Source organism: Chenopodium quinoa, unplaced genomic scaffold (assembly GCF_001683475.1).
Source record: "Chenopodium quinoa cultivar QQ74 unplaced genomic scaffold, ASM168347v1, whole genome shotgun sequence".
NCBI classification, from domain to species: domain Eukaryota; kingdom Viridiplantae; phylum Streptophyta; class Magnoliopsida; order Caryophyllales; family Amaranthaceae; genus Chenopodium; species Chenopodium quinoa.
In genome coordinates, this window is record NW_018744887.1 from 823,137 (window position 1) to 838,904 (window position 15,768).

The window sequence follows — 15,768 nt, forward strand, 5'->3', positions numbered from 1 at the left end:
AATTCAAGACATTTCTTAATACGCAAAAAGAGCCGTTTACGTGTTTATTTTTTCAAAATTTGAGCTCAATTTGAATCCTTATGGGCCAAAATAGCCCCCTCCCTCTGATGAGAGGGGAGCTTCGTAGTTATTTCTTTTATTCCTTTATTTCTGTCTTGTTGTGAGTGTTGTAAGCTACAGTCTTTCATTTAGAATGTGGACTGTCCTTTTGATTATTCCTCTGTCCTTAGCTTTTTTTACCGTTGTGCTTGATAGGTTTGTATATATAACAAACACTGCTTTTGCAGCTCACTGAAATTAAGGAAATCAACGCTCCCTTCTCTCTCTCTCTCTAATCTGCACCTCTTATGACTTTTGTCATCATGGTATCTGAGCCAGGTTACTTTGCAATCAGCAATTAAAGAGTTGTAGATTAAAGGAAGCCCTGCTGAGTTCGAAGATAGCCTCACAAATTTTCAATTGAAAATTTCCCAAATTGATTTTGACCTAGATTTGTTGATCCTTCTTCCCTAATATCCAAATTAAATGGCCGGAGAAACCAATGCTGATGTTTCTTTGGATTTCACAAATCCCCTTTACATCCATCCTTCCGATGGTACTCACACCATTGCTATTTCTAAACTCACTGGATCTAGCAATTATTGGACATGGCGAAGGTCGATGGAAATTTCTCTGTCCTCAAAACGCAAACTTGGGTTTGTAACAGGGACGGTGAGTCGCCCAGCCGATGACTCAATGAAAACGGAGCTGTGGGACACCTGTAACTCCACTATTACAGGGTGGATTCACGCTTCGGTGTCCGATTCAATCAAGATCTCAATACTCTTTTTTTACCGTTGTGCTTGATAGGCTTGTATATATTGCAAGAGAAATCTCAATGCTTGAATATTCTGGAAACCTTTGTGAAATATGCAAGCACTCAGTTTGGTAGGAAGGTTAAGGTTGTGAGGTCTGATAATGCCCTTGAACTTAATGACACAAAGGCAAACCCTCTATTTGCTGCCCATGGAATAGTACACCAAACCTCATGTGTTGAGAGACCTTAACAAAATGGGAGGGATGAGAGAAAGAACAAACATTTACTTGAAATCACTAGAGCTATTAGGTTTCAAGCTGGCCTTCCTTTGACTTTTTGGGGTGATTGCATTCTTGTTGCTGCTTATATAATCAATAGGCTGCCCACTCCTATCCTAACCAACCAAACATCTTACTAAAAGCTTCACAAAAAACCCCAGCCTATGATGAGATGAGGGTCTTTGGATGTCTCTCATTTGCCTATAATCCAGCTCTCAAAATTGATAAACTTATCCCAAGGGGTGTGCCCAGTATCTTCTTAGGTTATCCACCAAACACCAAGGGATATGTGCTCATGAACTTGCTCACAAAAGAGAACTGTGTCAAGAGATGTGAAGTTTCATGAACACATATTTCCTTACAATAATGCAACCCTCAACAGCATCTTGCATCTTGCAACCTGTACCTACAAACACACCTCAGCCACCTTCTCACCTACGGTATGAAGATCTGTCACCTATATAGATTGCAAGCAATGATGCTCAGAACACCAATACAACCTATGACACTGCAGAATATGTTACTAGCTCTCCAGCAGCATCTCCAGAACACTTCACAGCTCCTGAACCTGTGATCAGAAGATCAAACAGGCCCACAGAAGAGCCTGTGTGTAATCCCCCATATTTTTAAATATATTATAAATGAAATTTTATATTATTTATAATATTTATTTTTATTTTTCCGGAATTTAATTTCAAAATTTTTAATTTTTAACTTTGGGTTGAAAATTATTTTGGTACAAATTTTTATACATACCTTCATTCTATAATTCATGTCCAAACAATCAAAGCCAATCTCACTTTACATATTTAATTGGCCCACTAATTTTATGAGGCCCAATCTTACAACTTGCCCTACACCACTCTCCTATGAATACCCCATACATCCCCAAAAATTTTCCCACACTAAAGGTTAGTCTTATTTTCTCTCCTCTTTATTTTATTTTCTTATTTTCCTTTTATTTTTATTTTTCTTTTTCCTTTTATTTTCTTTTCTTTCCTTTTCTTTCTTCTTTCTCCTCCTTACGTGAGTTTCACTCACGCTCACAACCACAACCGTCAGCCACCTCTGGCGCCCCCCTGCTGTCGGCGCGCCACCCCTGCTGGCCGCCGACGACCCACGCGGTCCAACCACATGGCCCAACCACCACCCTGTCTCTTCTCTCTCTTATATTACTTATTTAATTTGTTTAATGTTTATGAAATTGTTTTGGGTTTTGATTTTATTGTTTGAAATTAGTTTTATTAGTATGAAAAATTATATTTTGGGTGTTTAAATTGATATTTTTAGATTATTGATGTTGGTATAATTTTTCAGGTTTTGTAATTATGAAACCTATGGTTTCAATTTGTTTAAATTGGGATTTTAGGGTACTTATGATCAATTAATTTGGGGCTTTTCTTCCTATTGTATTTCTAATAATTAATTAAGTATAAAAACATATTTTTAATGAAGTTTTAAGGAGTTTTAATCTAAATATATTGCTGGAAATTTGGTTAAGTATTAATTTATTATTGTTGCTTGTTTTCAAGAAAGTGATTATTTCTTAGGAGACTTTTAAGTGATTAAAAGTGGCACAAAGGATTGTTTATACGAGGTACGTACATGTCTACTTCGTTGTAAGTAGTATCATGTTTAGGTACCAAATAAAAGAACTTAGCTTCATGATTAGAGAACACTTGGATGAAAATTGTTTGGTTATACATTTAATTAATTCATGTGCTTATGTTTATGAGACATGTTTTGGTGAATTGATTATGTTTGTATGGAATTATGGATGCAAACATGTTGAATTATATTGGATTAATTGTTTATATGGAATGTTGATACAAGCATATTTTTATTGGATCGGTTTGTTAACCACATTTGGATTATTAAAGGATTGAAATTGAATGGTTTAAGTGGAATGAATTTATTAATTATTCCACAAGGTTGTTATTTATTTTATTACTCAATCATGAATTTTTAGTATGTTGAGTAAAGGTGAATTAAGCTAAAATGGCTAGGTGAGTTGACTATGTTCAACAATTTGGATAATTTGGAAGTTTAATGAAATTAAAGGTCAATTTGTGATGTGATCACCATTGTCCTAAATAAGATTAAAAGTAAATTGATGTATGATTTTTATGTATGGTTTATTGTATTGAGTCGGCTATTAATTAAAATTGTAATCACGTAAAGTGAAACATGGATGAGCAATAAAACTCTAGAAAGCGTGCACTTCTAGAGTATTGACAATTATGGGTTGGGGTACACGGTGGTAGCCCGTGGCTTTCCGAGGCTTGTTTGATCAACATGTCCTCTTTTCTTTTGGTATTTACATTTTATTTTATAATGAAAGTTAGATGGGATCCTAGACTAACTTTGTGAGAATGGAGTCGCGCCCATTCTTGCATCGCACTAAACTTTTATTTTAAATGGTCATTTGGGACCAAAATTATTTGGTGGATTGGACAACCTCGTCTGTTGCTTACTCCAAACTAAATTAATTATATTAAATATAAAGAGTCGGGTGTTTGGAAATGGTCAGAAGTATGTTGAGTCAACTGAATTGTGTAAGTGTGGTGTCTTGATTAATTAATTTGTGTTATATGTTTATTTATTCTAATTAATTGAGCATGCTAGGTTTTGTGCGTTGTAGCTTGTATGTACTCAGCTTTGCTGATTGCATGCTTTTGTGTGTTTTCTTTTGGTCATGGTCTTCGCCTTTCAATGACCCTGTGATGATCCAATTATTACACTTGTACTATTCGGGAGCAGCATTGCACAGGTTAGCTTGATGATGTGAAGTTCGGTGATTTGATATACGCATTGTCAACGGATTGGTGTGATTGAAAGTATTCGTTCTTTGTGTTGAACTTATTTATGTTTTACTACTTTAATTATGTTTTGGGACTTTAATTATTGGTTTGGTTTTAAATAAGGGCCTTTATGGTTCCAATTTGTAAGCTTTGACTTATTGGTTTTCTAAATTATATTATTTTAAGATTTAAGTTGGATTTCCGCTGCAATACTTTGATAAAGCCTTAACGTTTAACACGTGGCGGTAACATGCCAATGGTTCTCCTCTATTTTTATTTAAAGTAAGTGGTTTGGAAATGGGAGAATTATTGGGGAGTTACAATGTGTGGATGAAAGATTACAAAAAGCTGGCATGTGCAGCCAAATTTCAACCAGTGTGTGTTGCAACTGAAGGAAATACTGGTGCATCTTTAGAGTTCTGGTGTTTCCTAGCAAGTGTGTCCAATGAGACAGACCCCACTTCATTTGATTAAGCAAAGAAAAATCCAGAGTGAATAGCAGCTATGAATGAAGAACTGGCAGCTCTTGAAGTAAATGGTACATGGGAATTGACACAACTTCCATTTGGGAAGAAAGCAATAGGAGTTAAATGGTTGTACAAAACCAAACTGAATCTAGATGGTACTATGGAAAGGAAGAAAGCCAGGCTAGTCATCCTTGGTTGCAGACAGAAACCAGGGATTGACTTTGATCAAACCTTTGCCCTAGTTGCTAAAATGATCACTGTTAGGTCATTGCTTGCTGTAGCAGCAATGCAAGGGTGGATCACAACCCAGATGGATGTAAAAAATGCTTTTCTCCATGGAGATCTGATTGAAGATGTATACATGAAGGTTCCAAGGGGCTATGTGGGACCAGGAATGCCTATAAGCTTGGAGCAGGAGGAGCTTTCAGAAAATCATGTGCTCAAGCTAAACAAATCCCTGTATGGGCTCAAATAGGCTCCTCATCAATGGTTTGCCAAGCTTACAAAGGCCTTGAAATCATTTGGCTATTCTCAATCCAAAGCAGACTACTCTCTATTCACTAAACAATTAGGTGGACGTTTTGTTGATGTCTTAATCTATGTTGATGATTTGTTGATTGCTGGTAACAATCAGCAAGAAATTGACAATCTGAAGGCCTTGCTCTCTAAAAATTTCAAAATGAAGGATGTTGGAAAACTTAAGTACTTTATGGGTCTAGAGATTGATCCCTCAGTGTCAAGGATATTTATATCTCAGAGAAAGTATGCTCAGGACATGATTAGAGAATTTGTGCTTGCTAAAGCTAGACCATTGAAGATTCCTATAGATACACACATCAAATTCACACCTAACTTGGGTGATCCTTTACCAAATGCTGAAGTATACCAAAGATTGGTAGGAAAACTCTTGTATCTGACCATAACCAAACCTGACATCAACTTTTCTGTGCAAGTCATGGCTCAATTTATGCAAGCTCCAACCACTGTTCACCTGCAAGCAGCCAAGAGAGTGCTGAGATATCTGATGAACTCTCCCAGCAAAGGAATTCTCCTAGCCAGTGAAACAGCAGCAAAACTCACTACTTACTGTGACAGTGACTGGCAGGTTGTCCTGTCACAAGGAGATCGACAACAGGGTACTGCATTCTTCTAGGTGATTCACCAGTGTCCTGGAAGGCAAAGAAATAGTCAGTTGTAGCTAGATCTTCTGCTGAAGCAGAGTGCAGAGTAATGTCACTGACTATATGTGAAGTAACCAGGTTAACATCTCTTCTGAAGGATTTGGGAATGAAAAATCTAGGTCCCACAATTCTGAAATGTGACAACAAAGCTACTCTGTCCATTGCCTCCAGCCTTGTGCTGCATGAAAAGACCAAAAATGTTGAAATTGACCAACATTTTGTGAGAGAGAAAGTTCAAGAAGGAGTAGTGAAGCCAACATATGTCTGCAGTTCAGATAAACTAGATGACACTTTACCAAGATCTTGCTAGTGCAACAACATGAATACCTCTTGAGCAAGCTTGGAGTTACTCTGCACACCAAGCTTGAGGGGGAGTGATGAGAGGGAAGCTTCGTAGCTATTTCTTTTATTCCTTTATTTCTGTCTTGTTGTGAGTGTTGTAAGCTACAATCTGTCATTTAGAATGTGGATTGTCCTTTTGATTATTCCTCTGTCCTTATCTTTTTTTACCGTTGTGCTTGATAAGCTTGTATATATAACAAACATTACTTTTGCAGCTCACTGAAATTAACGAAATCAGCGCTCCCTTCTCTCTCTCTCTCTCTCTCTCTCTCTCTCTAATCTGCACCTCTTATGACTTTTGTCATCACCTTTAATGGAACTATTTCCAACGTACAAATCAATAATAAGAATAATAGTATGTAGAAGACTAGAGGGTGGGCCCCATTGTTAACGGCGAGATATAATGAGAAGATTACCCTACAGAAACTAAACGTATTTTGGTTTATAGTGTGGATTTCCCAAAAAGGGGGCACACCGTATAAAACGAAAAGTTTGACGAAGAAAAATTTTATTGGGATTAACATCTGATTATGTAATTTACATGTTTCCTGAAAATGTTGATAGTCATAATAATTCAAGACTTTAACTAATTTGTTGTTGGTGCAATAGATAATGGTGATTGGGGTTGTATTGGTAGGGAGGATTTGATCTGTTTGATTCTCACAATAATAATTAGTAGGGGACAAGAACTTAACCACCTATAATTAAGCCCGATTCCGAATTAGCTTAAAGGGTGAATCAGGTAAAAAACACCAAAAAAATAATAATCAATACTTTTATGTCGGTGTATTGAATTAAGACATTGAGTCATTTCTATTTTGACAATTTAAAAATATATATAAAAAATCATGCTACCTCTTCTTAGCAGTATTTTGTCTCTCGTCTTTGGTTAAACTTTGTGAATTAATGTCATACAAGACTAGTGCTCACACACTCAGCTCTCATTTATGTGGCGAGTAAAAGATGTACTCGATCGCTCTCCAACCAACCCCTTTACTTGTAAACAATGCCCACCCATCTCACACTCTCGTGTGTTTAAAACAATGAACGCTCAACCTACTAGTCGACTCAAAATATGTCAACTCATAACTTGCATTGATAAACAACACTTTCACATTTACACAACTCTATGCACAAGGTCGGAAGGTCTTTAAAGCTTGTAATGTAAGGCTAGGGTAAAGGGTAGGATAAATTTGGGAATATGTGAGAGAAAAGCTATGCATTAAGGGAGCCAAATCCTAATAAACCCATGATAAAAAATAAATGATGATCATACATCTCCAACAACATAACTAACTCCAACAAGAACCACCAAATACAACTCAAATAAACATAAACAAACCCATTACTTACAAAATTCACTCATAAAATATGATAATGTAGAACTTGAGTGAAATACAAACTTTGAACTCATTCTCTTTTTTTTTTTCTTTTCAAACTTGAATTTTTTTCTTTTTTTTTCTTCTTGAACATTTGAACATTAAAAATGTTTCCTTTTGCTCCTTTTTTTTTTTCTTTTTAACTCATGTTGGAAATTTCAACTTTGTAACACAACATATCAATATTTTCCAATCATAAAATCAAAGAACAAACACTCTTCTTTTATTCTCACATTGTGCAAATAATGTGCACACTACAACTCCCTCACCTCACAATTAATAGCTCCCCCAAGCCAAGCTTGGGACTAGTAACCAATGGGACTCATATAGGCTTGTAATGTGGCTAAATAAACAATAAAAGGGCACAAGCAACAACATGGGTAACAAGAAGGGAACAAATGTATCTAAATACTCTGAAGGCTACCTAAAAGAATGAACGCCTTCGTCCTCCTCATGTTCATAATTATAAGTCATGAAACACTACTCATAGTTGCAAACCAATACTCAAATTCATTGACATACCAGGAACTATGGAACTATCACACATTCCTAACCAAATCAACTAGTCAAGCACTATATTCACAAATAGTTGGAAAAATTGACGCATGTTTAGGAATCCAAACAATTAAACTTCAAATCATGACCAACAAATCCACAATGCTCATTATCAATAACCAAGAATCAAAACAAATTTTCTCAAGTAAGGGGCACATGGAAGCATGATTTACAATTCATTGGAACATATTTTTGAATTTTTTTTTCAATTTTTTGTATTTTTCTCATAAAGGAAAGCAATCAAGCAAATAAAAACTATACTAGAAAGCAAATAAAAAGAGAAAAGGAAGAGAATTACCAAGCGAAATATCACCCCCCCCAAGCCAAATCAAGTAATGCCCTCATTGACTTGGGAGTGTAGCCTACTCCTCATCCTTGTCCATCCTCGAATAGCCCCCTCCATGGCTAGAAACCCCTCCCGACGTTCATCTTCACATACCCCACCCGTCTATCTAGAGACCCAACTCTAGTGTCCAAGTTCCTAACCATACTCTCGACTCTCCCTTGCCCCACCTCAATCCTATCCAATTAGCTCCTAAAAGCCGAAAAGTCATAAGGGGCGTTGGGGTCAATGTTGTAGTTGGTTGAGGAAGTGGGAATGTCGTATGTGTAGGGTTGGGGTGATGGTTGGTGAAATTGAGGTTGTGGTGAGGGTGGTGCTTGGTGAGACGCTTGGGCCTCACCTTGGTTGCCTAAGTCGAAGGTGTAAGAAGGTAGACCCTTCTCAAACTTGGTCAAAACCGGGTTAGGCAAAGTAAAAGCATTGTCCCTTCTACCTGATTCCCTTTGAATCATCCACCAAGTTTCACCTCCTATGACATTTATCCAATTTAGGCCACCTAAATAGGGTAGGTCCATAATTGATGGGCCGGCTACCTTCCCTTCGTTGTTAGGGAAAAAATTAAGGTGTTTGACCGCTATGTGAGTGACTAGACCACCAAAATAAATGGGTTCCCTAGACCTACCCACCTCGGCCGCATTGGCCACCCTTTGAAAGTGTTGGGCCATCTTATGGACAATGTTGAGCTTATCACTCCTAGGTATCATGTATGACCCTAACAATTCTAGTTCATCCCTCCTAACATTGGCGGGTTCATGCCTCCCAAAGATGGTAAGGCCAACAAACCGTTGCCAAAACTTTGGCACGGGATGTTGTATCCAAGTGCCCTTGGCATGTTGGAGGTTCAAGTTGGCATCCCCCGTAAGGGATTGATAGACAACAACAATGTTGTCTTGAGGAGGTTCGATTGGTCTATCCGATTTTAACTCAAATAATTTGCCAAATTCTTTCAAAGACAATCTAACATCATTATTAAGCAATCTAAATTTAACATGAGTAATCAAAGCATTAGATTTTATGACATTAAAACTAGAAATAAATTCCAAGGTCAAATAATCATAAGTATCATAGTGCAAGTTAAACAAACCACTCATGTCAATTCCTTTAAACAATTTTTCTACGGGTTTATCAATTCCTAATCTAGCAAGGGTGGGGTGATGAACAAAGCGTGTAGGAATTACTTGCCTTGACGTGAGATTGATCATCCTTTGCCTTTTCTCTTGGGTGGTGATGACCACCCTCTCCCATCCCGGAAATTGCAACTCCGGGTCAATCCTAGGCGCTTGTTGCCTTGATCTTTCCTCCCTTATGGTCCTAGATCTTTTGAGAGCCATTTTTGATGAGAAATGGTAGGAATTAAAGCTTTCTCTCTCTTAGGGTTTTGTGAAAATTGAGAAAAAGTGGTAGAAATTTGGTGTAGATTGTAGAGAAAGATGAAAGGATATAAAAATATTTGAGTTTTGATGGAAGAAATGGAGGAGATCTTGAAAATAAGGGAGTTTAAAGGTGTAAAAAAATGGAGGTTTTAGAGAGAGAAAGTAGTAATGAAGAAGATGGAAGAAGAAGAAAGTGAGGAAAGAAATAAGGGAAAGAAATAAAAGGGACGATGTCTGGTTGCGCGCCCGATCGGGCGCGAATACGAAGTTAGATTTCGCCTTTTTACTCGCCCGGTCGGGCGAGCTTTGCCCGACATATCTTTTCCTTCACTCAATTTTCCTCAAAAATGCGCTCGATCGGGCAAGCCTCGCCCGATCGGGCGAATTAAGCTCCAAATTCCAACTCTAGTTGCGCGCCCGATCGGGCAACCCTCGCCCGATCGGGCAAATTGAGATCCAATTCCAACTCCAGTTGCGCACCCGATCGGGAAAGCCTCGCCTGATCGGGCGAATTAAGAGTTGAAATTTTCCTCGCTTTCGCGCCCGATAGGGCGAGCTCCACCCGATCGGGCCCGTACCCAGTCGGATTCTCTTGGCTTCTTCTTCGATTTCTTTTCGTCTTCAAATTTTTCTAAGTCTCTTTACCTCTCAAATCTATACCTGTACAAAAACACTTATAAAAGGTAAAATTTCACTCTCCTCGCCTCTCTAAAATAAAAATAAAAATAAATAAAAAGGAAAACTAGTCTAGAAAGCAAGAAATACGGGTTGCCTCCCGCAAAGCGCTGGTTTATCTAGGTCCCGCACGACCTTCTTACCACCTTGTTGCTCAGGTTGGAAGTGGAGTTAGGAGGGTTTCCACCACATCTCTACTAGTAGCGCCCTCATGATACACTTTCAATCATTGGCCATTTACCTTAAACTCTTCACCCTTGTCATTGACCAACTCTACCGAACCAAATTTGTTCACCCTTACTACCTAGACTTCAACTTTCCTGGGAAAATCTTTAATCTAGAATTGAAGAGAAGAACCTTATCACTCGGTGCAAACTCTCTTGGTAAGATCCTCTTGTCATGCCACTTCTTGGTCTTCTCCTTGTAGATCCGCACATTATCATATGCCGACAATCTAAACTCATCTAACTCATTGAGTTGGAGGAGTCTTCTCTTACGTACGATCTTAGAATCCATGTTAAGCTCCTTGATCGCCCAAAAAGCTTTTTACTCCAACTCCACGGGAAGATGACATGCCTTACCATAAACTAATCTATAAGGCGAAGTACCAATTGGTGTCTTGAATGCCGTTCGGTATGCCCAAAGTGTGTCATCAAGCTTCATACTCCAATCTTTCCTTGACTTGGCTACTACCTTTTCTAGAATCGCCTTGATTTCCCTATTAGAGACCTCAACTTGACCACTAGTTTGAGGGTGGTAACTAAGCCCGGTTCTATGATATACACCATACTTCTTAAGGAGGTTATCCAATTGTCTTTCATGGAAGTGAGTACCTCCATCACTAATAATAGCCCGTGGAAAACCAAACCTCGGAAATATGATCTTCTTGAAGAGCTTGATGACTACCTTGGCATCGTTTGTTGGTGAAGCTATGGCCTCAACCCACTTGGACACATAATCGACGGCTACGAGTATGTAGCAATTCCCATTGGAAGATGGGAACGGCCCCATATAATCAATACCCTGAACATCGAATATTTCTACTTCAAGAATCCCGGTTTGGGGCATCTCATGCCTCCGCAAAATGTTGCCAGACCTCCGACAAGAGTCACAAGCCTGCACAAAAGTGTTAGCATCCTTAAACATAGTGGGCCAATAGAAGCCTGACTCATTAATCTTAGTCACCGTTTTAGTGGGGCCATGATGTCCTCCATAAGGTGAAGTATAACAAATGGTAAGAACGCCATGAACTTCTCATTCGGGAACACACCTGCGAAATAATCCATCTGCACACTCACGAAACAAAAAAGGATCATCCCAAAAATAATGTTTAACATCAGAAAGGAATTTCTTTTTCTGTTGGTAGGACAAGTCAGGAGGTAGAGTACCACCCACTAAATAATTAGAAAAGTCCGCATACCAAGGGTGTTACTCTACAACTGCATACATGTTGTCATCAGGGAATGAATCATCTATAGGAAGAGAATCCTTACCCTCATCATACCTGATTCGTGACAAGTGGTCTGCCACTACGTTCTCTACTCCCTTTTTATCTTTTATTTCAATGTTGAATTCTTGGAGCAGAAGAACCCATCGGAGTAGCCTTGGCTTTGATTATGCCTTAGCTATCAAGTACTTCAATGTTTCATGGTCAGTAAAAACAATAACTTTAGAACCAACAAGATATGATCTAAATTTTTCTAAAGCATAAATAACAACAAGAAACTCCTTTTCTGTAGTGGCATAGTTGACTTGAGATTCATCCAAAGTTTTGCTTGCATAATAAATAGCATGCAAAACCTTGTCCTTTCTCTGTCCAAGCACGACTCCTAGCGCAAAGTCACTTGCATCACACATGATCTCGAAAGGAAGGTTCCAATCGGAAGCACATATGATGGGTGCCGATATCAAAGCCTGCTTAATCCTGTTGAAAGCCTTAAGACACTCGTCAGTAAAAATAAAAGGAGCATCCTTGAGCAGAAGCTGAGTCAGTGGTTTAGCAATTTTAGAAAAATCTTTGATAAAACGGCGATAAAACCCCACATGACCCAAGAAACTTCTAACTCCCTTAACATTAACTGGGGGAGGTAATTTCTCAATCACTGATTTCTTAGCTTTGTCTACTTGTATGCCCTTATCAGATACAATATGACCTAGAACTACTCCCTCTGTCACCATAAAGTGACATTTTTCCCAATTTAGAACTAAATTGCACTCTTCACATCTTTTCAAAATTTTAGCAAGATTAATTAAACATGAATCAAACTGTAGGGAATAATTTCAAGCCTTTAAAAATCCCACTAGCTTGAACCCCACTGTGATCATACACTAAAGTACGGTGGCGTCCAAAAGGGAAGAAGATAGAGCAAAAGAGTCGCCAACAAGTTTTTAAGGAACTTGTAAACCGTTCACGAGGTGAAGGTTACACCCCTTAACGATCCAAGAGATCGTCAACTGCATAAGGTCATGAACCAAATAAGGGTCCGGGGATGATGGTACAAATCCAACCTAAAAGAGATTGAACCTGCCCTAATAATAGGCCTCTACTTTATTCTAATCGTATTCATGTGCGCTTTCTGATTAACATACAATCAATAGGTTAACCCTAAACCTGTTTAAACTATGTTGGTTGAATATTAATGCACAAATAAACTATTATTGGCGATCACTTGAAATTACAATCACAATTAACCCTAAACAAGATTATTAATTATCTTATTAAGCGTGATTGCAAATACCAATTCCCTTTAAACATGCAATAAAAAGGTGATCAAGCAATAACAATAAAAAAATATCAAGAAACATAATAAATAATCAACATCATTAATAACAATAATATCAATCATAATCATAATCATGTTAAAGCATAGCAAGATCATAGGCATGATACAAACAAGATTAATAACAAACCCTTGCATGTCACTAAGCAATAAAAATCAAATCTTTAGCCCTAACATGATACTAAAAATCATAAATATTAGGAAAAATATAGGAAGCATCGTTCTTTTAATCATACTTGATATAAAAGTTACCCTAGACATGATACTAGGAATTAAAATAACGATCTAAGCATGAATTCTACATCATAAATCAATTAAACCATTAAAGTACTTACTTGGATGCCTCGTACCTCTTTCTAATAACAAAATACACACGTTAGTAACTTCAAGGAAAATAATAATCAAAACAATTAAATTAAATAATTGAAAGAGAGATTTGGGACCAAACCCTCAGAAATTAAAACCTTTCACGTCTAGGGCGAAGGCAACTTCGAATATGGCTAGGTGTTTCTAGATCTTGTGAATACGGAATTTTATATTTAAAAGCAAAGTAAGAAAAAATGAATGTTAAGAATTAATGATGAAAGAGATGAAGATGATGAAAAGAATTGATGAACGATTTTGTGAATGAAAAAAGTTGATTATTGGTCAATGAATATTCATCATTGGTGAATGAAAACGGAGTTTTAAATACGATATTTATAGAGAAAATCATCCAAAAAAGATAATTTATCAAAACAGAGTCTGAAGATCGCAAAATCACCTTGGCGCCAGCCCTGGCTCATTGGCGCCAGGACCAGTGGCTAGCGCCACACGCCAATGGCTGGCGTCTGGCGCCAATCCTGATTCCGGGCGCCAAGGCCTGGGGTTGGACGCCAAATTGGATTTCAACGCGTTTTCGAAAATCTGATAAATTTCCCGTACTGGAAGATAAAATAATATAATTTCAGTCAAAAATGCTATTTGATCTAATTAAAACTCTGAAGAATCCTAATTGAATTAAGAATGATAAGACCTTCTACAATGTTCTAGAAGACCAAAACCATTCCTAATTACATTAGGAATGATAAATCATATTAGGCCCTCCCCTAGATCATTGGGCCGTACTTAAAGCTCAAACCGGGCACAGTTTAGTAAATTGGCCATAACTTCCTCAATATTCATCGGAATTGGGCTTATAATATATCGTTGGAAAGGTCTTTGCAAACCCCATCCAACTACACCACTATTGGACTCATATCATGGACCAACCAATCTGGATTGGCTGTTTTCTTAAAATAAAGTTTTCAAAAACAAAGAGAAGAGAAAAGAATTAAAACTTTCCGCAACACCAGACCTTTCCACAACACCAGACCTTTCCACACTTTCGTTTCATTCGATTATGATTCAACGTGAAAGGTACTCATCACCGGGTTTGGTTTTGGGGAGACACAAATGGGTGTCTACACAAACGAAGAACCATACACGGTAAAATCATCTATAAAGACTTCCATAATAGACTCTATGAAATCAGAAAAAATGCTCATCATACAACGTTGAAAGGTCGCGGGTGCATTACATAAACCAAAGGGCATTCTACGATATGCAAAAGTGCCATAGGGGCATGTAAAAGTAGTCTTCTCTTGATCTTCAAGGTGAATCAGAATTTGGAAAAATCCCGAATACCCATCCAAATAGCAAAAGAATTTATGATTAGCTAACCTCTCAAGCATTTGATCTATAAAGGGAAGAGGGAAGTGGTCCTTTTTAGTGGCGATATTTAATCTATGATAATCAATGCACATACGCCACCCTGTTACAGTTCTAGTGGGAATTAATTCGTTTTTTTCATTTGTTATCACAGTCATCCCACCTTTTTTTGGCACTACCTGCACAAGTCTTACCCATTTGGAGTCAGAAATAGGATAGATAATACCCGCATCAAGTGATTTCATAACCTCCTTCTTGACTACCTGCATGTTGGGATTTAATCTTCGTTGGGGTTGAATGCAGGGCTTATAGTTGTCCTCTAGATGTATCCTGTGCATACAAAAATCTGGGCTAATACCCTTAAGATCATCAATACTGTACCCAATAGCTTTCTTATGGGTTTTGAGAACCCCTAGAAGTTGGGAAGTTTTTAGGTCAGTAAGTGCAGTACTGATGATCACGGGGTATAGTTCCTGTTCATCAAGAAAAATATATTTCAAATGAGAAGGGAGAGGTTTTAGCTCAGGTTTCTTGACCTCTGCAGGTTTTGATTCCTGAACTAAATTCACTACCTTCAATGTTTCCTTGGGGCTTAACTCTTTTAAGGAAAGAGCCTTTTCAATATCTTGTACCTCATTACCCCAAACGCTTGCATTGTCTCTAGATAAATTTTCGCAGAGAACTTCCTTTAGGGAATCCTTCGCAAGAACTTGTGGCAAGCTATCATCACAAATATCATCCATTATATCAATTACATCAATATAGAAACAATTCTCCTCTAGCATAGGCCCTTTCAAAACCTTCCCTAAATTAAAAGTAACATTGTCGTCAGCTACAGAAAGGGTTAGTTTACCATTTTTAACATCAATAATTGCTCCTTCAGTATGGAGAAAAGGCCTACCTAAGATAATGGGTATTTGTGTATCCTCTGCCATGTCTAACACAACAAAATCAACATGAATAAAAAATTTACCAACTCTGACAGGGACGTCCTCTAAATACCTAAGGGGTATTTTACCGAACGATCTGCCATTTGCAAAGTTATATCAGTAACTTTTAATTCTCCCGTATTAAGTTTAGCACAGATAGACGATGTCATGACACTGACC

General features: G+C 37.8%; 1 protein-coding gene across 1 annotated transcript; it reads right to left on the reverse strand.

Annotated features, from left to right (window-relative positions):
* Positions 1-5,638: 5,638 nt before the first annotated feature.
* LOC110705900 (uncharacterized protein K02A2.6-like) lies at positions 5,639-15,402 on the reverse strand. The gene is made up of 3 exons (XM_021883818.1): positions 15,292-15,402; positions 10,884-11,306; positions 5,639-5,701 (listed from the first exon to the last, which is right to left on the reverse strand). Exons 1-3 carry the CDS (start codon positions 15,400-15,402, stop codon positions 5,639-5,641), a joined length of 597 nt encoding a protein of 198 aa, XP_021739510.1.
* Positions 15,403-15,768: the final 366 nt, after the last annotated feature.